Source organism: Anopheles moucheti, chromosome 2 (genome assembly GCF_943734755.1).
Source record: "Anopheles moucheti chromosome 2, idAnoMoucSN_F20_07, whole genome shotgun sequence".
NCBI lineage: Eukaryota > Metazoa > Arthropoda > Insecta > Diptera > Culicidae > Anopheles > Anopheles moucheti.
In genome coordinates this window covers 69,300,740-69,326,029 of record NC_069140.1, presented here as the reverse complement: position 1 = coordinate 69,326,029, position 25,290 = coordinate 69,300,740, and the positions used below count along the sequence as shown (strand labels likewise).

Sequence of the window (25,290 nt, the reverse complement as noted above, 5' to 3'; positions counted from 1 at the left end):
TCTTACAAAAATAAAACAGATCGAGTACCGGAGGCAATATTCCAGTGACGTTACTATGCCTGTCCATTTATGGCAATCACCCTCACATTTCCTTCAATTTCTTCCAGCAGACTCTAAACATGTAGGCCGTGGACAGCTGCGCTCCGTTAAAATATGCAGATTTGCTACCAGCTCGTGCGGATAAAATCCCGCGATAGGCTACGTTTAATTGCATTCCATAAAAGCGCACACGACCTGAACCGGAACGGCGGTACAGCACTGTACGTGTACTGTCCTCTTCCCAGGGTCTCTGTCTGGTTGATAGCCTCACAGCGTTAACTTCGAGCGATATCGCCAGTACCATCACCCAATAGACATTTCCTGCTTTTCTGGCAGATGATGATGGAGAGCAAAGTTTGACTGTGGCTATGACGCCTTATACTACCATTTTTTGATGGATCGATCCTTAATCAAGCCAAGGGACTTACTGAATGCTTGTACTAAACAATCCATCCAGATAAGCGTATGCTCCTAACAAAAAAAAAAACAATAAAATATACCCCACGCCACCCTCAAAATTGGCCATCGATCAGATGGTGGTAAATCATACCGAAGATACCGCCGTGTGTGGAAAAAAGTTCCAGTGGGGTGCCGAGCTAGGTCGTATCTTGCGTGAACCAACCCGGGCTCGTGACTGGCAGTGACGCTGATAAGCTCATCGGTTCATTGTTGAATTGCACTGCATCCAGCATGTGCTGCCGATGGCGTTTTTGCCGGCGGTTAAGAACGGTCGAGGGCGTTTTAAGTGGGTTAATTGCGCGAGGGGAAAACTGAAACGATGGTCCCATCTTTAGCGAATACTTTCGTGCCGAAAGTGAGCAGAGTTGTTTACCCCGTACGGTAAGATCCGAATGAGTACAGACACTTGACGCCAGACGGAGTTACAATACAGTGCCAGTGTGCAAACATTCTGTTTTTCGTTTTCCGTCGGCCCAAACAACCCTGCTTCAGGCGAATCTTTCTCGTACCAAACCACACTGGGTAAGCTCACAAATCTAACCACATCTTCCACTTATTGAACGACAATTATCTCCTTGTTTCACTGACATCTTTCTTAATCTTACAAAATCTCCGCTTAAGCTATTCAAGGTGAAGGACAGATTATGACGGTAAATAGACAGATAAAGATGGAAACGAAGTCTGTGGATGCAACAAAATTCAATGAAAAGCAACTTGTGTGATAAAGAATATGACAGGTATTGGAGTTTGTAAACCTCCTTATCCTGTTTGTTTTAGCTTCTCTAGATTATTGAAGTTTGTAGGCGCCGTAAATATCCGAACATTGTCAGCATCGTTGTCCCCCTCTGACATTTGCAACTTCTACATCAGTAACCTTTATTCCACACACGCCTCTCTCTAGCACATAAACTATGGCTAATAAGCTAAAACAAAAATCCCCTGGAACTCTTCGGGTGTCTATTCGCACGGGTCTATCGTCAAGGTTTGCATGCTAATTCCTCTGCATTGACCCGTGCTTCGAATCAATGAAAACCGGTTCTTACGTATATTAAACTCGCTAAAGATAGTCTCTTCTCCAAAGTGGAACACGTATAAGTCTAAATTTTATTATAAAAACTCACTTTTACTACCGTAAAGCCCTCGCAACTGCAACTCGTTAGAAAGTCTGTGCGGTTTACAATCGCATATGGTACTCACTTTATGGCTCCTTGGGGAATCCATAAAAAAAATCCAACTCTTCATGCACACACGCCTGAAAATGCAGCACTTGAGAGGAAGTGGTAGTGCCGTAAATTATGGTGATTGTGTACGGCGTAACAAATATTTACCAAGAAGGCCCTGTAATGTTTGGATGCAAGAAATTGGTAAAGTTTGCTTTTTAAGAAATTTTTTGCAAACATTTCAACGATCGTCCCATCCAGACCAATACCTCGTTCGCAGGAATCAAGTCAAACAAAGCCAGAAGAGTCACGACTAGACCTGTTGAGGTTGTGTAGTGCCACTAAAGAAGAAACTGTTATTTATACATTCATTATATATAATTATGAATCTCAAGACCACTTTACGAAGGTCAGTAAATTTGGTTCAATTTCCTACCACACTGGCATCACTGTATCCCTGTATCTAGCAGCCGCTTGATCAGCAAACAAAACATAATAATACACACACCTACGAGTTGCCTTCAACGTTTCATACTGAACTTGATATTTTCAGAATGTGGCTATCGTACATTCTACCATCTTTTACACAATTTATATCCCACACAGAACCACCACCTTCCCATTCGCAACCCAATCGACACTGACCCGATGGCGAAGGTCACAAAAATACATTAGCGAATGTTCACAAGAAGCAAAAGAAGCATCGTAGCGAACATCTCATTTCAGTGCACAGAGATCCGACTCAGATTCTCAACGTGTTTAAGAATGTAGAAGTTGTTGTTGAGTTATTGTTTTACGGGGGTTTTCCAAACCAACCCCAGCAGATTGCATAAATAAAACGAATAAAATCTGAACGACCAGCTTCAATCACGCAAAAACGGCATCAACAAAAAAAAAAACACCGAAAAAAATAATCATCTCATCGCGTTCCATCTCTCGTGTTTATTCCATCCAGCTTAATAATATGGCAGCGAATAAATGAGAAGGTAAAAAAGTTTTGGCGAAAAAAAAACAAGCACTAAATTGGCATGGCACAAAAAAAACCGAGTAGATATTCTGCAATAAAGACTTGTCGAACAGCCATCAACGACTCGTTCCGGACGCACAGCTGTATTAATACTACGGGTGTTACTCTCTGTCCCGTCCATTCTGCTCACTTCCAACCCGTTTTTTTTTACCCCACAGCGATTTCTTTTTGGCACATCAATGACAAGATCGAGGAGAAAAAAAAGGTGACCAAAATCATTCGAATACATACACTGATGGAATAGAGATGGCGTGATGATCGTGATGGGGAACCTGAATCACTCTGTATTTTTTTGCTATGTTATAACACCGGTCGCCGATGTGAATCTGTGCTAAAATGCATTGTCAAAGAGAGTAATTTAATCGATTTGATCGTGTAACATTTACACACAAAGTCGTCCATGGCGATTGAAAGTCATCAACAAATCGTTTATCATCTTTAATAATCTCCCACAACGGCACACAACTGCATGCAACGGTATCCACTACCAAATACTGGAAGTAATGGTCGTTTCACGCGTAATCTACGATACTGGCACTTGAATCAACATCAAGGGCTAAACGTACACACCAAGGCCATTATAAGGTGTTTTGATTAAAATTCAAACACAAACCTCAACACATGGCTGGGCCTAGACGAAAGAATGTAATTATGGATCATGTAAACTCAAAATGGAACCCCATATTCGACGGCAGTTTGGTGTGCCGTTTTAGGGTGGAAATTTTCGGAATATCGTCTCGTCTTAACGTGTCAGTTACCGCGGTTTTTTTCCACTCCTCACATGCATTAATGCGGTACGAATCAATGTTTCAAGTCAAACAAATTTACACGCACAGACACACAATGAACTGTTGCACAAGCCAGCTATTGCCTTTTATTGTCACGTTTTTTAAAGGCGATTGACTGTAGACAACCATCTATTTATGATGGCGAAGGGCTTTTGGGCGACTGGCGTCTACAAAACCCTTGACGATACGGTGGCGATGATGGAATACAATATACGGCACTGTAATAAGTAGCTATTCGGAGCCTTCGGAAACGCTATGCTATGGCATTAGCCGTAAATACGCTGCCACCGCATGAAGCTGCGCGGGGAACACCCCGTTGAGAGCACTTGAAAATACCGCGAACGAAACTGGACGACTTTGAAGGAGTTTGACACTAGAAGCTGACATTGCTACCTGAAGGATGCAGAGCGTATCATCTCGCTATCCTTGTAACATTAAACCGTACGAAACATGGGCAAATATTGCCACCAACACAGTAAAGAAATGGAAATGATTTATTCTATAAGCGCTATTTTCGCAAACCGTACAATGTTTTGTACCGTACGTAATCGACTGACAAGAGTTTCGGTTAGAGAAATCAGCGGCAGATCACATTCGAGTTGACTCGGACTAGGTTTGGCAACAAACAGTTATTTTAATGTACCAAATTTAGTTTGCCACAAACAGCTTTCACTTTTGCTTCTAAACCACCCTATTAGCAACGGATACAAACGGCCACGCTATTGGTATAGGCTCTGCGTACTTTAGTTTCGAGCCCATTGTAATCTCTCCGTTCGACAACTTCACGGCAACGGTGTCACTGCGATAATTCTAACCTTTTGCACTACATTCTGAGCACATGCAACAAGGAAACTTCCTCAATTTACACTTTTAAATTGTTGCCCCGATTGTGCCTTTAACTGGCGTGATAGCACTTGAATATAATCTTACGCATTGAGTAACGCACGCACTTACTATGGAGAGAAATAAAACAAACTGCAACACGAATGGAGAGCAGTTTCTAGGATCCAACGGTAAGCAAGCGGATTTCGATCGACGCGACAACGTTTTGGCTTTCGGTTACCGATCAACTGTACCGGTCGACGTCTGGTCGGGAAATGTGCATTTTTTTTCTAGCAATTCCACAGGTGAGTACAGGTGAGCCCGCTGTCAGTCCGCATCTGCTGGAGGGGATACACACGACGCATACACACATGTCCGCCTGCTCAGTATGGTAAGCGTTTTGCTAGTGTGGAGCAGTGCCGGGGTGGTCGTTGTTGTTGCTGTTGGGCAGATAAGTAGTGAACAATACAATGAGCGCTAAATCTATGTAGCGTAGACCATGGTCTATGTAAAGAAGGCACATGAAAAGCATAGATTTGGGTAGAGATTCGAAATAATTTGCTTTCCACAAAGGAACATAAAACTTTACTAGTGATGTGCTTAATGAATCTTTTGAAGTATCATTCAGATGAATCTTGAGTGCGCTATCATTCACATCAGAAATCGACTCTCAAAAGATTCATTAGTCCTTTGAGCAATGGCTGCTCATGCCCCTTTGGGGGAATAACCATAGCATGACGGACAAGCTCCTAGGTGGAGATCATAAATCATGGATTCCCTTCAGAGCCATGAATCTGAATCAGATTAACCTAATACTAAATTAAACCATACCCTGTATTTTAATGTTTAACACTCTAATGAGCGTCTGTGCATGGAAGACAGCAAGAATCCCTGTTAAGGAACGCTTCAAAAGATTTAAATGCAACGAAAAGCTACGAAACCATTGAAATCTTCTCATAATATTTTTTATTTTTTCATTATTGGAAAAGTTTTTAAAATATAACATAACTAATTATACTAATTAATAATTACTTAATTAATAATATTAACTTTGTGTAGTACTATTTTTTAAGCAATCTCAAGTTTGCGCTGTTCGTAACAATCAGTGATTGCAAAAAAGTCAACCTAACTAACCATAATACAATCCAGTTTCGCTGCATTGTTATCTACTGTCTGAAACAATAAAAATATCTTCTACGAGTGTATTTCCAAAAGATTAAATTCCAACGTCAAATGTTCTCTACATTGCCCTTTCGATTACGGGATACGCCAGCGGCGGATCAAACGGTAGGTGGAGTAGGCGGTCGCCTAGGGTCTCGCCGTGTTGGGGGCCCCAAACAACTTGTGCCGATTGTGCGATTTTTGGAAATATAGCAGCAGAGTTAATTTATTGCACAAAATCTAATTAAAAAGGTAGATTAAAATTGATCGAAAATATCCTTAGATTTTATATATCCTTGGTTAGATATTTTTTTTTTATTTGATTAGCTATATCGGCCCGGTTACACCGCTACGCAAGTGAAGTATGCAGTGTATTCAAACTCCTTCTTCGTTATCGGCACGACATCTTTAGGATGTTTAAGCCTACCATTTCTATTTTTATTTTTACTTTATTTACCCGTAGGATAGTCAGTGCTGCGTACGGAGGTTTGGTGGTCCAAATGAAATTTTTCCGTGGTCCTGTCTTGTACAAACCGACTGCGCTACCAATACACCATCTGGCCGCCCCGTGAACCCTTATATTCCCTTTCACTTCAACCTATTCATGTATTCTCTTTCTTGAACGGGATTTTCGAGTTAAAGATTTTCATATTTCACATTTCCATTTTTTTTTCATCTGTTTGTAAATGATCCTACCGTTAGATGCTAGAATAGAAACCATTCTTGTTTTCACTTCCGTAATATTCGCCAGCTATTGCCTTTGCGATACTCGTGGAGTGGTATTCTTTTCTCTCACCGATTGTACCGTGAAAATGAGCTGCCTGCGTGTTTCGGAACAGTATTGTGGAGGAGTATTGTGTTTAGAATTCCGATTGCCACAATTTTTGCAAGTTTGCAAGCCGGTAATGATGTTATAACCGACACAATCTGTCAGTGTACTACGACATAGCTAGCATTGTCATAGAATATGAAAAAAAATCATATTACAATCATTAGAACTCTCTTTTCCGTTTGATATTTCATACCTCATGGTTCTTGGAATACCATTTCTGTCTTTCTTGATTATTACTTAATCGAAGCTGGACTGTAGGTCCAGCTTATGTCCACCCATCCCAAACTGTCCAAACACTTCATCATATCCCCTTGTAGAATACTGTTCAAACTACATTGCTGTAATCTCGGTAACATTTGCATCGTTGTTAGACTGAAATTGTTTTAAAATTTCCAATTCTAAATCCATACGGTTTAAGATCATCGCCGCGAAATCGTTGATCTAAATTAAAAAAAGAACACGAAAAAAGATACTTGAAAAATTAAGTATGCATTGATATAAAAACGATGTGTCCAGTAAAGAACCTATCATAGTAGTCTTGCTAAAACATTGTCGTGCGTGCTGAAAGCGGTCTCGTTTTTTTGCATTGAAAACTCAGTTTGTTTGAGAAAAATAAGTGAGTGCTTTGTGGTGTTGTATCCCTATAATTTGCTACTGACTATCAAATTGTGCCTGAGGAGCACATAGTGTGTTTCATGCTGATGTAAATGTGCAAGTGTAAATGTGACGAAATGATCGCAAGTGTCTTCACAATGAGCGAAGAGATCGGCCCAGAAATGCTTGGATTTCTTGACGCACGGACAACCGACCTAAAATTGGAGCATCAAATTTAATACGCGAAATTTAATCGAACGATCATAATTCACATTAATATGTGCAGGGCCACGAGAGTTGACAAATTTGTCCAATGATCAAATAAACTGGGCAACTGTGAAAACCACTATACCGTTGCCGCGCACACAATTATTTTCAGATTTCCGATACCAGGAGAGCATGTTTTTCCAGAGGTGACATCACAATTGCTATTGCATACTATCAAACACGTGAGAACGATCGCTAATAAGTAAGATCAATAAAACGGAAAGCATCCTTAATTTCGCTCAAACTTTCCGTCGGTTGGTACGAAATTCCATACAAAACCAGCTGTTTTCCGATTTCCGATACCAGGAAAGCATCCACGGAAGAGGTAGCACCTTGTACAGCAATTTTGGTCGAAAACCGCCGAAAGGTATGCAATATTTAAACACTAACTTTCCCGTTGGTCGTTACCAGGAGAGCATGCACGGAAGAGGTAGCTCCTGGTACTGCGCCGGAAGGTATGCAATGTTTATACACTAACTTTGCAACCAATTTTCCGCCGTAAGGTATGCAATGTATATACAATATCTTTGCAACCAAATTTCCGCCGTAAGGTATGCATTGTTTATACACTAACTTTTCATACAAACCAGCTGTTTTCAGATTTCCGATACCAGGAGAGCATGTTGCTCAAGAGGTAACATTTTCCATCCCCCTTCCCCCTTCCCCTCAAAAATGGCGGCCAAGATGGCTGACAAGATGGCGGACAAGATGGCGGCCAAGATGGTGGACAAGATGGCGGAGAAGATGGCGGACAAGATGGCGGACAAGATGGCGGCCAAGATGGCGGACAAGATGGCGGACAAGATGGCGGACAAAATGGCGGACAAGATGGCGGACAAGATGGCGGACAAGATGGCGGACAAGATGGCGGCCAAGATGGCGGACAAGATGGCGAACAAGATGGAGGACAAGATGGCGGACAAGATGGCGGACAAGATGGCGGACAAGATGGAGGTCAGGATGGCGGACAAGATGGCGGACAAGATGGTGGACAAGATGGCGGACAAGATGGAGGACAAGATGGCGGACAAGATGGCGGACAAGATGACGGCAAAGATGGCGGACAAGATGGCGGACAAGATGGCGGACAAGATGGCGGACAAGATGGCGGACAAAATGGAGGACAAGATGGCGGACAAGATGGCGGACAAGATGGCGGACAAGATGGAGGACAAGATGGCGGACAAGATGGCGGACAAGATGGAGGTCAGGATGGCGGACAAGATGGCGGACAAGATGGCGGACAAGATGGCGGACAAGATGGCGGACAAGATGGCGGACAAGATGGCGGACAAGATGGCGGACAAGATGGCGGACAAGATGGCGGCCAAGATGGCGGACAAGATGGCGAACAAGATGGTGGACAAGATGGCGGCCAAGATGACGGACAAGATGGCGGACAAGATGGCGGACAAGATGGCGGACAAGATGGCGGCCAAGATGGCGGCCAAGATGGCGGACAAGATGGCGGACAAGATGGCGGACAAGATGGCGGACAAGATGGCGGACAAGATGGCGGACAAGATGGCGGACAAGATGGAGGACAAGATGACGGACAAGATGGCGGACAAGATGGCGGACAAGATGGTGGACAAGATGGCGGCCAAGATGACGGACAAGATGGCGGACAAGATGGCGGACAAGATGGCGGACAAGATGGCGGACAAGATGGCGGACAAGATGGCGGACAAGATGGCGGCCAAGATGGCGGCCAAGATGGCGGACAAGATGGCGGCCAAGATGGCGGACAAGATGGCGGACAAGATGGCGGACAAGATGGCGGACAAGATGGCGGACAAGATGGTGGACAAGATGGCGGACAAGATAAAGGACAATATGGAGGACAAGATGGCGGACAAGATAGAGGACAAGATGGCGGACAAGATGGCGGACAAGATGGCGGACAAGATGGCGGCCAAGATGGCGGACAAGATGACGGACAAGATGGCGCGCAAGATAGCGGCCAAAACGGCGGCCAAGATGGCGGACAAGATAGCGGCCAAGATGGCGGACAAGATGGCGGACAAGATGGCGGCCAAGATGGCGGACAAGATGGCGGACAAGATGGAGGACAAGATGGCGGACAAGATGGCGGACAAGATGGCGGACAAGATGGCGGACAAGATGGCGGACAAGATGGCGGCCAAGATGGCGGCCAAGATAGCGGACAAGATGGCGGCCAAGATGGCGGACAAGATGGCGGCCAAGATGGCGGCCAAGATGGCGGCCAAGATGGCGGACAAGATGGAGGACAAGATGGCGGACAAGATGGTGGACAAGATGGCGGCCAAGATGACGGACAAGATGGCGGACAAGATGGCGGACAAGATGGCGGACAAGATGGCGGCCAAGATGGCGGACAAGATGGCGGACAAGATGGCGGACAAGATGGCGGACAAGATGGCGGACAAGATGGCGGCCAAGATGGCGGACAAGATGGCGGCCAAGATGGCGGCCAAGATGGCGGCCAAGATGGCGGCCAAGATGGCGGACAAGATGGCGGACAAGATGGTGGACAAGATGGCGGCCAAGATGGCGGGCAAGATGGCGGCCAAGATGGCGGCCAAGATGGCGGCCAAGATGGCGGCCAAGATGGCGGCCAAGATGGCGGACAAGATGGCGGCCAAGATGGCGGACAAGATGGCGGACAAGATGGCGGACAAGATGGCGGACAAGATGGCGGACAAGATGGCGGACAAGATGGCGGACATGATGGCGGACAAGATGGCGGACAAGATGGCGGACATGATGGCGGACATGATGGAGGTCAGGATGGCGGACAAGATGGCGGACAAGATGGCGGACAAGATGGCGGACAAGATGGCGGACAAGATGGCGAACAAGATGGAGGACAAGATGGCGGACAAGATGGCGGACAAGATGACGGCAAAGATGGCGGACAAGATGGCGGACAAGATGGCGGACAAGATGGCGGACAAGATGGCGGACAAGATGGCGGACAAAATGGAGGACAAGATGGCGGACAAGATGGCGGACAAGATGGAGGACAAGATGGAGGACAAGATGGCGGACAAGATGGCGGACAAGATGGCGGACAAGATGGCGGACAAGATGGCGGCCAAGATGGCGGACAAGATGGAGGACAAGATGGCGGACAAGATGGCGGACAAGATGGCGGACAAGATGGCGGACAAGATGGCGGACAAGATGGAGGACAAGATGGCGGACAAGATGGCGGACAAGATGGAGGTCAGGATGGCGGACAAGATGGCGGACAAGATGGCGGACAAGATGGCGGACAAGATGGCGGACAAGATGGCGGACAAGATGGCGGACAAGATGGCGGACAAGATGGAGGACAAGATGGCGGACAAGATGGTGGACAAGATGGCGGCCAAGATGACGGACAAGATGGCGGACAAGATGGCGGACAAGATGGCGGACAAGATGGCGGACAAGATGGCGGCCAAGATGGCGGACAAGATGGCGGACAAGATGGCGGACAAGATGGCGGACAAGATGGCGGACAAGATGGCGGACAAGATGGCGGACAAAATGGAGGTCAGGGTGGCGGACAAGATGGCGGACAAGATGGAGGCCAAGATGGCGGACAAGATGGCGGCCAAGATGGCGACCAAGATGGAGGACAAGATGGCGGACAAGATGGCGGACAAAATGGCGGACAAGATGGCGGACAAGATGGCGGACAAGATGGCGGACAAGATGGCGGACAAGATGGCGGACAAGATGGAGGACAAGATGACGGCAAAGATGGCGGACAAGATGGCGGACAAGATGGCGGACAAGATGACGGACAAGATGGCGGACAAGATGACGGACAAGATGGCGGACAAGATGGCGAACAAGATGGCGGACAAGATGGCGGACAAGATGGCGGACAAGATGGCGGACAAGATGGCGGACATGATGGCGGACATGATGGAGGTCAGGATGGCGGACAAGATGGCGGACAAGATGGCGGACAAGATGGCGGACAAGATGGCGGACAAGATGGCGGACAAGATGGCGGCCAAGATGGCGGACAAGATGGCGGACAAGATGGCGGACAAGATGGCGGACAAGATGGCGGACAAGATGGCGGACAAGATGGCGGACAAGATGGCGGACAAGATGGAGGACAAGATGGTGGACAAGATAGAGGACAAGATGGCGGACAAGATGGCGGACAAGATGGCGGCCAAGATGGCGGACAAGATGGCGGACAAGATGGCGGACAAGATGGCGGACAAGATGGCGGACAAGATGGCGGACAAGATGGCGGACAAGATGGCGGACAAGATGGCGGACAAGATGGCGGACAAGATGTCGGACAAGATGGCGGACAAGATGGCGGACAAGATGGCGGACAAGATGGCGGACAAGATGGCGGACAAGATGGTGGACAAGATGTCGGACAAGATGGCGGACAAGATGGCGGACAAGATGGCGGCCAAGATGGCGGCCAAGATGGCGGACAAGATGGCGGACAAGATGGCGGACAAGATGGCGGACAAGATGGCGGACAAGATGGCGGACAAGATGGCGGACAAGATGGCGGACAAGATGGCGGACAAGATGGCGGACAAGATGGTGGACAAGATGGCGGCCAAGATGGCGGACAAGATGACGGACAAGATGGCGGACAAGATGGCGGACAAGATGATGGACAAGATGGCGGACAAGATGGCAGACAAGATGGCGGACAAGATGGCGGACAAGATGGCGGCCAAGATGGCGCGCAAGATAGCGGCCAAAACGGCGGCCAAGATAGCGGACAAGATGGCGGCCAAGATGGCGGACAAGATGGCGTCCAAGATGGCGGACAAGATGGCGGACAAGATGGCGGACAAGATGGCGGACAAGATGGCGGACAAGATGGCGGACAAGATGGCGGACAAGATGGCGGACAAGATGGAGGACAAGATGGCGGACAAGATGGCGGACAAGATGGAGGTCAGGATGGCGGACAAGATGGCGGACAAGATGGCGGACAAGATGGAGGTCAGGAAGGCGGACAAGATGGCGATTAATATGGCGGACAAGATGGCGGACAAGATGTAGGACAAGATGGCGAACAAGATGGCGGACAAGATGGCGGACAAGATGGCGGACAAGATGGCGGACAAGATGGCGGACAAGATGGAGGCCAAGATGGTGGACAAGATGGCGGACAAGATGGCGGCCAAGATGGCGGACAAGATGGCGGCCAAGATGGCGGACAAGATGGCGGACAAGATGGCGGACAAGATGGCGGACAAGATGGCGGACAAGATGGTGGACAAGATGGCGGACAAGATGGCGGACAAGATGGCGAACAAGATGGCGGACAAGATGGCGGCCAAGATGGCGGACAAGATGGCGGACAAGATGGCGGCCAAGATGGCGGACAAGATGGCGAACAAGATGGAGGACAAGATGGTGGACAAGATGGCGGACAAGATGGCGGACAAGATGGCGGACAAGATGGAGGCCAAGATGGCGGACAAGATGGCGGACAAGATGGAGGCCAAGATGGCGGACAAGATGGCGGACAAGATGGCGGACAAGATGGCGGACAAGATGGCGAACAAGATGGCGGACAAGATGGCGGACAAGATGGCGGACAAGATGGCGGCCAAGATGGAGGACAAGATGGCGGACAAGATGGTGGACAAGATGGCGGACAAGATGGCGGACAAGATGGCGGACAAGATGGCGGACAAAATGGCGGACAAGATGGCGGCCAAGATGGCGGACAAGATGGAGGACAAGATGGCGGACAAGATAGAGGACAAGATGGCGGAAAAGATTGCGGACAAGATGGCGGACAAGATGTCGGACAAGATGGCGGCCAAGATGGCGGACAAGATGGCGGACAAGATGGCGGACAAGATGGCGAACAAGATGGCGAACAAGATGGCGGACAAGATGGCGGACAAGATGGCGGACCAGATGGCGGACAAGATGGCGGACAAGATGGCGAACAAGATGGCGGACAAGATGGCGGCCAAGATGGCGGACAAGTTGGAGGTCAGAATGGCGGACAAGATGAAGGTCAGGATGGCGGACAAGATGGCGGACAAGATGCCGGACAAGATGGCGGACAAGATGGAGGACAAGATGGCGGACAATATGGCGGACAATATGGAGGACAAGATGGCGGACAAGATAGAGGACAATATGGAGGACAAGATGGCGGACAAGATGGAGGCCAAGATGGCGGACAAGATGGCGGACAAGATGGCGGCCAAGATGCCGGACAAGATGACGGACAAGATGGCGGACAAGATGGCGGACAAGATGGCAGACAAGATGGCGGACAAGATGGCGGATAAGATGGCGGACAAGATGGAGGACAAAATGGCGGACAAGATGGCGGACAAGATGGAGAACAAGATGGTGGACAAGATGGCGGACAAGATGGCGAACAAGATGGCGGACAAGATGGCGGACAAGATGGCGGACAAGATGGCGGACAAGATGGCGGCCAAGATGGTGGACAAGATGGCGGCCAAGATGACGGACAAGATGGCGGACAAGATGGCGGACAAGATGGCGGACAAGATGGCAGACAAGATGGCGGCCAAAATGGCGGCCAAGATGGCGGCCAAAATGGCGGTTAAGATGGCGGCCAAGATGGCGGACAAGATGGCGGACAAGATGGCGGCCAAGATGGCGGACAAGATGGCGGACAAGATGGCGGACAAGATGGTGGACAAGATGGCGGACAAGATGGCGGACAAGATGGAGGTCAGGATGGCGGACAAGATGGCGGTCAGGATGGCGGACAAGATGGCGGACAAGATGGTGGACATGATGGCGGACAAGATGGAGGACAAGATGGCGGACAATATGGCGGACAATATGGAGGACAAGATGGTGGACAAGATAGAGGACAAGATGGCGGACAAGATGGCGGACAAGATGGCGGACAAGATGGCGGCCAAGATGGCGGCCAAGATGGCGGACAAGATGGCGGCCAAGATGGCGGACAAGATGGCGGACAAGATGGCGGACAAGATGGCGGACAAGATGGCGGACAAGATGGCGGACAAGATGGCGGACAAGATGGCGGACAAGATGGCGGACAAGATGGCGGACAAGATGGCGGACAAGATGGCGGACAAGATGGCGGACAAGATGGCGGACAAGATGGCGGACAAGATGGCGGACAAGATGGAGGACAAGATGGCGGACAAGATGGTGGACAAGATGGAGGACAAGATGACGGACAAGATGGCGGACAAGATGGTGGACAAGATGGCGGATAAGATGGCGGACAAGATGGAGGACAAGATGGCGGACAAGATGGCGGACAAGATGGCGGATAAGATGGCGGACAAGATGGCGGACAAGATGGCGGACAAGATGGCGGACAAGATGGCGGACAAGATGGCGGACAAGATGGCGGACAAGATGGCGGACAAGATGGAGGACAAGATGACGGACAAGATGGCGGACAAGATGGCGGACAAGATGGTGGACAAGATGGAGGACAAGATGACGGACAAGATGGCGGACAAGATGGCGGACAAGATGGCGGATAAGATGGCGGACAAGATGGAGGACAAGATGGCGGACAAGATGGCGGACAAGATGGCAGACAAGATGGCGGACAAGATGGCGGACAAGATGGCGGACAAGATGGCGGACAAGATGGCGGACAAGATGGCGGACAAGATGGCGGACAAGATGGCGGACAAGATGGAAGACAAGATGACGGACAAGATGGCGGACAAGATGGCGGACAAGATGGCGGATAAGATGGCGGACAAGATGGAGGCCAAGATGGCGGACAAGATGGCGGACAAGATGGAGGACAAGATGACGGACAAGATGGCGGACAAGATGGCGGACAAGATGGCGGACAAGATGGCGGACAAGATGGCGGACAAGATGGCGGACAAGATGGAGGACAAGATGGCGGACAAGATGGTGGACAAGATGGAGGACAAGATGACGGACAAGATGGAGGACAAGATGGCGGACAAGATGGCGGATAAGATGGCGGACAAGATGGAGGACAAGATGGCGGACAAGATGGCGGACAAGATGGCGGATAAGATGGCGGACAAGATGGCGGACAAGATGGCGGACAAGATGGCGGACAAGATGGCGGACAAGATGGCGGACAAGATGACGGACAAGATGGCGGACAAGATGGCGGACAAGATGGCGGACAAGATGGCGGACAAGATGGTGGACAAGATGGCGGACAAGATGGCGGACAAGATGGCGGACAAGATGGAGGACAAGATGGCAGACAAGATGGAGGTCAGGATGGCGGACAAGATGGCGGACAAGATGGAGGACAAGATGGCGGACAAGATGGCGGTCAGGATGGCGGACAAGATGGCGGCCAAGATGGCGACAAGATGGCACTGGCCTAATGGATCAAAGAATGCTATAAAACATAATAAATTGTTGAAGTAGTTCAGTAAGTAGAAGCTCACCGCAGAAATCAACCGTTAATTTTTGTTCATCGCCTTCAACATCGACGTGAGCGAATGATCATGGAGGTAGTCTTTCAACACAAAAACTTGACCTAGCATTTTAGTTTTCAAATGCTGAAAGCTATGCAAATCTAACCGACTGTGCATAACACAAATTATTATTATTATATAAAATTTGCGTTGTTTGTTTAATGGGATACACAATGTTAAACAATCCACTAAATAATAAATGAACAAAAAATCGAAATTCACAACTTAGTAACTCGCTCGGCTCGTCGGCTGTCTTCCTCGGCGACGTATCTTAAACATACCATGAGTCCAACCGGCTTCACCCCGTGGAAACAGGATCGGGTACTGTAGTGGACGCATCATCTGGATGGTCTCATACACTGGCCTTAAGGATCCTGTAGCACGATGTTGCAGCACAATCTCCCGTGTATATTCCGTGATACCGGTGATATCATCACAAACACACATGACCCACCTCACCTGCAGTCGGTGCGTTATTCCGGCACTGGTCAATACCTGATTTACGTGAAAGGAGGCAAAGGCGCAGTTCATCGCGAACAGACATGCGTTCATACGTATGACTGAACATTCATGTTAGGAGATTGCGTGTGATAAATACTCGCTGCAGGACAGACAATATCGATTAAGTCCACCACCAACTACTGGTGCTTGAGTGTTTTGTAAAGTTAAGTTAAGGTCGAAGAAGTATAACAGAGTGTTGCATGACGATTATCCCGGAAGCACAGCGAGCGAACCAATTCGATAGCAAAGTGCTCCTTGGATGCTGTAGTTGTAAATTCCACCACGTGCAGCTTCTCGAAGTTGGCGCACGTATGATTGTAACTCCATTTAAAAGAGTACAGGTACAGTGGTAACTGGTGTTGGTGATGATATAGCCAGTTTCGATATTAAATTCGAAGATGGTGAAGGCCATGGTCATTGAAGAACATGGTTAGGCGGCAGCGGCCGACCAAACCGTAGGCGGAGTAGGCCCCTTCTTACTGCGCTTTTCGCCTTGTCTCATTTCAAGTCCCCTCAATGTCCCCCTTCTCTCCTGCATCGTTTTTAAAATTAGAGGCCCCAACTATAATTCCGCCCTGGGCCTCCAAGGGGATTGATCCTCCACTGGGATACGCTATCCAAGCAAAGTGAGACAGCACCAATTGTCATCAGATGTCTGGAATGCTCGAATGGTAATTAGCTATTGGGTCACAGACCAGAAATGGATTATCACATTGGTGATGGACGTCATTCATTACCGAAAGTAAGTACACTTCAACCTTAAGCACATTTCCTGGAGTCTTGATGTAGTATGGGTGAGTTTGTGGTATGCAGATTCTATCAGCAAGCGCAACCATTGATAACGCATGGTCATAAGCAATATTACCGCCATTGGTTTGAATGGTAGATTAATGAAACAAAACAAAATGAAAAAAAAACACGAAAAGGTTTTGGGCTTATAGCGGATATATGCAGTCAATCATGGCGTAGTCGGTTTGATTGATGCCGAACCGTAGATTGCACCGAGGTGATTGGGCAATCGTTATCATCATATCAGAGACGCACACCGTGCGATCTAGTCGAGATAAAGGTGATTCAATGTGTTTAGGGATCGCTGCGCAGTGTTACAACGACCCGATAAACGATATTGCTGTCGTCTCGGGGCGAACCATAAAATGTCTGTTAGTAAACAGAGAGTAATAGGTTTACCGAGTACGGGTAGATTACCACCGGACTTAAGATAGGCACACTGTAATTTCTTTACAACTGATTAGATAATACCATACCCTAAATCTATGGGACAACCATATGATAACGATCTGCGAATGTTTAGGAACAACTTAAAATTTACATACAGTTTTATTATTTACCAAGAAATTCTCTTAATATTATGTGTCATAAAAACTGAAATATGTCCTCAGTAATCTTCACTCACACGCCATCTCACGTTAATGAGAAAACTGGGACACTCGATACAGCTGACAGTAGCGTGATCATGGACAATACAGGTGGAATTGTGCATAATACCGCCTAAATATTCATAAACCAGGCCAGCCACAATGAAAAAAAAAAACACTTGCGCTGTCGCACTGAGCACTGAGGTTATCTTTAGGATACCCTGTTATTAACTACCAAAAACCGGTTGTAGCATGTGTTTGTGTATGAAAGAAGGAGTGAATAAATGATAAATTGTATCCAGGAAAGAGATAAACTTTTTTATTTGATTCATATGAATACTATCTTCGAGCTCTGCACTAAGGTACTTGTAATGAGAATGCACATTGCATTGTAACTAAATAATTAATTTTTATGCATGTTTAATATTTAATAATAAATTCATGGAATAGAAAGCTACCTTGTTATAAATTTTGCACAGTATCGATGGTTTGAATGGATTGGTTTCAAATTTCGAGAACATTATATTCCCATTGCAATGATTTTCTTTCCTTTAGTTATGTTCATTAATCGGACTCAACTAATTCGGAAACTAATTTTTCAAATAAATTGGTTTTAGTGTGAGAAACGAACAAAAGCTAAAGGAGCCAATCAAAAATAGTAGAAGAATAGTAGTAGAAAAGTATTTCTTGTCTATAACATCACCTATTCTATCCACGATTTTTTTATATCGAAGAGTAGAAACGGTGTTATACACGGAGATTTTGTTTTGTTACGAATTATAAAGGATTCAAAGGCCCAAAGGATTCAAAGGGGGGAAATTTTTCCTCGACATTTGGAAAGGAAAAGAAAGCTGAATGTTCGGGGTGGTGATACGCAAGGGTGGTAACTATATGCGGGACAATACAGTAATTGGACAACTCGAATACACATACGGTCGGGGTTCGAATCTCGACTAGATATATAATGTCTATTTAACTAGGGATCACTCTTTAACCACGTAGTTCTAATGGGGAGAGAGTCGGTTACTGACATCATTACGATTTACTGCATAGAAGAGAGGGGGAGTTCAACTTCGATAAAGTGTCGCTTCTAAATAACAATTCATAATGTATTGATAAAAAAAAGATTTAAAGATGTTCAGAAAGATTTTTTGCCTCGTATGTGTGAAAAGACAATATAGAATCCTCTACAATGGCGTACTCCCCGAGCTGTTCGACGTTCGATAGTCATGAACAACGATCTAGACTCCGATTGGCTGTTTGTGTCATGAAAATGACACCGGATCGTGACCCAGCTCATGAAGTTCTTTTAGGTCGTCCACATGGACAGATAAAAAGTAGTAGGCGCAAATTAAGATGGAGCGATGGCGTTGATGCGTCCGCCAGAAAGATCAGGGATATTGGATTGGCAGACGACGGCGTTCGATCGTGAGCGGTTTAGAGGTCCCCACAGGCCACTACCAATACACCACCGGGCAGTCCTAGAACCTTGAATATTTGCCTTGAATATATATGGTCTTGAATTTACACCATCATTCGGTAACTATTCTGTTGTAAATAGATATCAGATATCTCATTTGTAATTAAAGAGACCATCAAACAGCTAATTTCGGGCTCTCGTCAGCTGAACTGACCGTAAAGAGTTACAGATATTAAGGAGGATGACCAAGATTCTCATGTAAGCGGCAGGTATTCAACCAAAAGAAATGGTAAAAATATTCTTTCAAAAATTATAGCGGCTTATTCTTCGTGCTAGACAACGATTGACGCGGGTAGCTATTTACCTGCATTAAGGTATCAGCTTTGACGATTCCTGACGTTGACCATATCCCTCATAAGCTTATTTAGCGGTTGACGAAGAGCAAAAAAGGAATAGGAAAAAGGAAATAGGAATAGGAATAGGAAATTATCTACAGACCAGATTTGCTCAAACGGTTTTGGTTTTCAGATGTATAGTCTCGGAAGAGGTTGTGATACCTTCGCGTTTTGTCAAAGAAGGCCTGCGGTTGACTTAGTACAGCTACATGGAATTGCAGAACATCGTAGTAAAGCCTTGAATAACGTCTTACGGTCTTTTGCACAATTCTGGTCACGAACGTGCACGGAAATTTCTTAAATTCTTGTTCACTTTCGTTTTGCATTTATAGAATCACCATGCAATGGGTTGAAAGGGGTAAGAGATTTTTTTTTACTCAGTATTTTTTTTATTTCATGATTGGAAGATCCCCTATTCTAGCACATTGAAAATAACATATCTTTCCACATTGCAAACCAATAAACAATTAAAGTTTAATAAAAAGAATCCATTGAACGGTAAGAACTAAAAAAGTTCTTCAATTAACTTGGAGAAGATAATTTAGCCTTAACGTTTCGGATGGCTTTCCTGAGCACGATTTCGAAAGGAGGATAATTTTAAAACTTATTTCTTCTCGTAACAAATTGTAATCTTATAGCAATTCGGCCAGGCTATTTCTTTTGAATAAAAAAGTAATGTAATATAGTTTCTTAAGGGTATGTATATTTGAACCACGTTCAGACATTTACATTTACTCACCGCTACTTTCGCCTGCTCAAATGACGGATAAACTGTGTGGCGGTGGCACTGGTTTTCGTGCCTGTAGGCTTTGAGCCGAAGCCGGAATCGTCGTACAGCCGACGCACGAGTGCAACGTTTCATGAATGAATATATCGCAATCGATACAAAATACTTGCTGACAAGCACCACACTCGTACACCATTTTATCCGTACCAGTAACAAAAGTTTTCTGGCAGGCGTAACAATTTGTTATCGGAGGATTTCGTGGTTCCTGGACCTGTATTTGTTCCAACGGTATTTCATTAAAATGCGGCACAGGGAACAGATGATGGTAGCTACGTGCAAGATGTGGTGCCGAAGCTAATGTGAGACCACACGCTGAGCATTCCACCGGAAGCTCACAATACTTGCTGTAGCATTGGGGGCAATGGTAACCGCCCGAGGTAAGCTTGGCCGGTTCATCTGCACTGTCAATGTGGCACATGCACATCGTCAACGGTGGTTCCTTCCCCGATTCTGTTTTGCCATGAGGGAAACCCATTTTTATTAGTGAAAACTCCTGTTGATTGCCAGCCTGCGGTGGATCGATGTGTTGCAGCAGTTGATCTTTGTAGTGCGCATCGTCCAGTACAGCACCGAACATCCCACCAGTTTCGGTGCAGAGGAACTTACAGATTCGAATTTCAGCTGATAGAGAAAGCACGGAGCAACGCACACCCTCCGTTTTAAGATTTTCTATCGTCAGATGAACGTCGTTGGGATCGCAGCTGGTCAAGCTTCCCATGATGATCAAAATTTCCCTGCTAGCGTGTTGCGGAATCATGCGTAACGTCTTCAGCGCCAATTCCAGGCCATTTTGAAGCGATGGTTCCCCTACTAATTGTACGCCGTTGTTTAATGCATGTACCGCCTTAATATGCTTGCGGGAGCTACCAGCCAGTTCGGAGATCTTTTCCGCGCGCTTTGCTTTCATTGCAATGACGCCGAGCTGGGAGATAGGGTTCTGATCGAAAAACTCCTCAATGAACAGTTCAAGAAGCTTAAGCGAGCAGATGAATCGGGTTGGTTTTAGATCCGGTACAGTCATAGCCTCGGAACAATCGAGCAACACGTACAGATGTCGCATCATTCCCAGTTTGCTGAAACCACGTTTCATTGCTTGCCGCTTGCGTTTGGCCTTCTGGATGATGTCGGTGACGGAACCCTCGATTAGGCCATCGTCATCTTCCTTGATGGCTTCCCTGGAACATTTTGAACGGAATCCAATGTTATCAATCAGTCGCTAGGGCAACTAGCTTCTACAACGCGAAGCTTCTTACCATGTTTTCTCGTATCCCGTCTCCCAGCGATATTCCTTTGGATCTTCTTCGTCCGCCATTGTGATAGTTTTTATCACTTCAACGATCACGATAGAAAACTATCAACTAAGGATTACAAACTTGTTTTATTACTTTTTTGTACAGTATGTTTGTTGCGCACCGGTACTAGCTGTATTTTGTTTACATCGGAACACTTTGGACCCAGGTGGTGAAAAATGCTACAACTCATCGCGACTGCTGTCAATACAGGTGTCAAATAAACGTCAAGGTTCAGCAAAAAGCAGAAAAAAAATTCACACACACGATTTCAGTGCATGTTTTTCTACCACACAAATTTATAAATTTTGTGCAATAGTGTTTACTATTTTAGGTGCATCGAAGTCAACTAGCAATGGCAACAAAGGTAGCAGCCAAGAAATTCAAATGGGCGCTGGATTTCAACACCAAGTTCGTAAATTATTGAATTAGTAAAGCGTGACTCTGCCGTGGTGGTGCAAGGCTAAACAAATAGTGAAGCTCTAAATGCTTGTTTTGGTATAAAATGCTTCTTTCCTTGTTTTGGTTGCAGGTCTCGCAGCAGCGGTTCCGACATTGCCGCGCCGCCTGGTTACAATCCGTCGGCTGATGTGATCAGCAGCAAGGTGGTGAATCAAACCGATCAAAGCCACCTAATCCTGAAGAAATCGTGGGAGATTGCCCTCGGACCCATCAAGCAGTTTCCGATGAACCTGGTAATCATGTACATGTCGGGCAATTCGATCAGTATCTTCCCTATCATGATGGTGGTGATGATGTTCATCCGGCCGATCAAAATGATACTTTCGACGCATTCCACATTTAAAGTGATTGAAGGTATCTCTGCCACCGGTCAAAAGTTGGTATTTCTGCTTGGTAACCTCGTCAACATCGGACTGGCTTTGTACAAGTGTCACAGCATGGGCCTCCTTCCAACGCATGCGTCCGATTGGTTAGCATTCGTTGAACCGCAGAAAAGGTTGGAATACTCCGGAGGAGGTATTTCGTTACTTTGAGCCGGAACCAGCAGAACAAAAGCCGGAGGTGCATTTTGGTAAACAGTTTGTATTTATTTTTCACTACCACATAGAGGATGGTGAGAGGGCGAAACAATAAAAAGACGTAAAGCATATACAAAATAGCAAAGATTGGATCTGCATCACTTAGTGGTTAGCATGAAAACAAATTACTCTAGTGTAGCAGTGAAAGAACTAATTTAGAGCCATCCTGAGAATAGTATGCACAAATAACAGTCCCGCTGGCTGCATGACGGCAACTGGCCTGGATCCTTAGTTACGGTTTCTTGTACTGATCGGCAAATTCTTTCGCCTTTTCCAATAACTTGCCCGGTTCGTCAACTCTCGGTACCTAAACGATGCAAACAGAATGATCAGTGACCGGTTACTACGTCGTCATATAGCGGAAACAGGAATGGTTATTCACCTCATAATTTTGCGAGATGTAAATTCCGGTGTAAACACCGGCACCGAACGTCAGCTGTTTGGGAAGAAAGAAAAAACAAGCAAAGGTCATATAATCTGATCACAACTTTCCCTCTCTTCTTTGATTTTCAAGCATCAAGCTTTGTTAGATCTATTAATAGTCCACTCAGCGATACACCTGCTGCTCATCATTGATTCTATCTAGACGCAAAGATTATGCAATGGGTTTTCACTATCGTTTCGATCATGTGATGATCGTAAACAAGCAAATCTTCCAAAACTCTGGAGAAAACTCACCAAAAACTTCAACATGTCTGTTATTCCGAGTGGATCCACTTTGGACTGCTCTTGCCTAACCCTTGGGGTACTGGAAAACGAAATTGCACGGCAGAATCTCTTGTTTGGAAAATGAGGTAAACAAACGAAAACTGTCAAACCGAGTTCGAAAATCCTCAACGCTTTTCGAAAATGCTTTTTTAAAGTTGTATTTTTCACTTCATTCCCAGTAGATCTTTAATTAAAAAATAAATATTATTCGTCGTTGCATAGCTACATTTTGCAGGAATTACACACCTTGACTCTTTAGTTTTACGGAGATGCAGAATGCATTCGGCAGCAATGTACCGTTCGTAAATCGACTTCAGTTTGACATTTGACGTTTACTGCAACACTCGTACCAACAACAAGTCCAAGGCCAACTTCGCAGTAAAAACGTTTTTTCTTCTATTGAATTTTTCAGCTGTTGGACTACGGTGAGTCAAACGCGTTCGTCAATCTGTTGTTTCGTCGGTCAAATACAGGTAAGCTCTTTCCTCCCATTATCCCATCATCTTCATCCGTGTCTTGTTTGGGTTCAAAGTTTCATCAGCGACATACGTGTCTCTGGCACAGCTATTTGAGGGGCATCCGTACGTTCAATGCATGCCATTGCTGCTTGATCGTACGCCGCGTTGAGACCTTTCTGTGAACCCTTGCAATACCGGAACAAATTTGTGTCGTGCAAAAACAAAAGAAAAAACACATCAACGCTTTCCCATTTGTGATATTTATAGATCGTGCCGTTCCCATTCTGAAATCTTGATAAAGCGTATTATAGTCCTGCCAAAATGACTCTCGTCTGGGGCATTATTGCATCGTTTTTGTACGTGGAGATATTCGTTGTGCTTTTGCTCGTACTACCGCTCCGGAGTCCTCAGCAATGGCATCGATTTTTCAAATCCCGCTTCTTGGCAATGCTGAGCCGCCAAGCCCAGACCTATTTCTATCTGTTGCTAGCTGTGTTGGTTCTGTTCCTCCTGGAAGCCATCCGGGAAATGCGCAAATATTCGTCCAATGGTAAGTAGCGGAAACACAAACATACGTCGAAATCGAACCCGTAGCAGCTTGTTAGCTCATGTTTCTCCGATTATTGGCTCGCTTATAGATCATACACACACCGAAACACACTTGAACGTGGAGATGCAGCACAGCATGCGATTGTTCCGGGCACAGCGAAACTTTTACATTTCCGGCTTTGCAATCTTCCTGTCTTTGGTGATCCGTCGCTTGGTGTCACTCATCAGTGGACAAGCCGTACTGCTGGCACAAGCAGAAGCTTCAATGAAGCAAGCGCAAAGTGCAACCAGCGCTGCTCGCACCTTGATGAGTCAGCAGAAGGACGGTGATAAGAAAGCCGATGCCAAGGACAAGCCGGCTGGCGGTGATGCTCCAAATGTAAGTTTGCCGTATTGTGCATCGCTGCAGTACATTGCTTCATTATCGTTTATGTGGCTTTTTTCAGGCCGAAGAGCTAAAGAAGAAGGTTACCGAGCTTGAACAAGAGCTGGCCAAGGAGCGTAAGGATAAGGAAGCGATGAAATCCCAATCGGAAAGCCTGAACCGTGAATACGACCGTCTAACAGAGGAATACAGCAAACTGCAGAAAAAAATCACCATTTCTAGTGCGGACAAGAGTGACTGAGGTGATGGGGCCAGCGTTTGCTACTAACCATCACTTATATTTTCATCTTTCGGTTTAAAAGGTTCTTTTTGCTTTACGACATTTTTAAATGTGCGTACTTTTCTTTTCTACCAATGATGTTCATCAGTCATATAAATTTAAGTGTTTTTCAGCCTTTATATATACATGCTTTTCGATTAATTTACGCGAGTTGCGTCATACAGGAGGAGTTCAGTTCTTTTACCTTAAGCGCAGCTGCATTTCCTTCCGTTTTCTATTCTTCAATACGATTCGTGGAAACATTTACGAGCATTAGGTGTTACTAAGTATTTCATGAGCGAAAATTTAAGACAGTGAACACTTCACTATACAGCAGAGAAAGGCAGATGTCCTTTTCAAGACGGAGTGATAATAAGCGAAAGTACTGATCGAGTGACTACACAAATCTTAACTGTTTGGAAATAAAACAAATCTGTTGAATGTAAGAAACCAAAACAAAATAAATGTTTCATACCAAAACGACGCTTGGAATTCGGTTATTTCTTTTTTCATTTTTGATTTCGATGAATCACTCAGTAATCTCTTTACCA

At 46.1% G+C, this 25,290-nt stretch overlaps 3 protein-coding genes across 4 annotated transcripts; 2 read left to right on the top strand and 1 right to left on the bottom strand.

The window, feature by feature from the left end:
* Positions 1 to 19,871: 19,871 nt before the first annotated feature.
* Positions 19,872 to 21,464, bottom strand: LOC128309496 (general transcription factor IIH subunit 2). Its single transcript, XM_053045902.1, has 2 exons — positions 21,305 to 21,464; positions 19,872 to 21,226 (listed from the first exon to the last, which is right to left on the bottom strand). Exons 1-2 carry the CDS (start codon positions 21,361 to 21,363, stop codon positions 20,020 to 20,022), a joined length of 1,266 nt encoding a protein of 421 aa, XP_052901862.1. The 5' UTR covers positions 21,364 to 21,464; the 3' UTR covers positions 19,872 to 20,019.
* Positions 21,465 to 21,595: 131 nt separating this feature from the next.
* Positions 21,596 to 22,595, top strand: LOC128309497 (ER membrane protein complex subunit 4). 2 transcript variants are annotated; one of them, XM_053045904.1, is made up of 2 exons: positions 21,596 to 21,751; positions 21,882 to 22,595. In XM_053045904.1, the coding sequence occupies exons 1-2, from the start codon at positions 21,696 to 21,698 to the stop codon at positions 22,333 to 22,335; spliced, it is 510 nt and encodes a 169-aa protein (XP_052901864.1). In that variant the 5' UTR covers positions 21,596 to 21,695; the 3' UTR covers positions 22,336 to 22,595. The 2 variants fall into 2 exon arrangements, with proteins under 2 accessions (XP_052901864.1, XP_052901863.1); XM_053045903.1 differs by having other exon boundaries at positions 21,873 to 22,595.
* An 838-nt stretch (positions 22,596 to 23,433) lies between these two features.
* Positions 23,434 to 25,214, top strand: LOC128310413 (B-cell receptor-associated protein 31). The gene is made up of 4 exons (XM_053047052.1): positions 23,434 to 23,561; positions 23,814 to 24,096; positions 24,185 to 24,474; positions 24,542 to 25,214. The coding sequence occupies exons 2-4, from the start codon at positions 23,868 to 23,870 to the stop codon at positions 24,719 to 24,721; spliced, it is 699 nt and encodes a 232-aa protein (XP_052903012.1). The 5' UTR covers positions 23,434 to 23,561; positions 23,814 to 23,867; the 3' UTR covers positions 24,722 to 25,214.
* Positions 25,215 to 25,290: the final 76 nt, after the last annotated feature.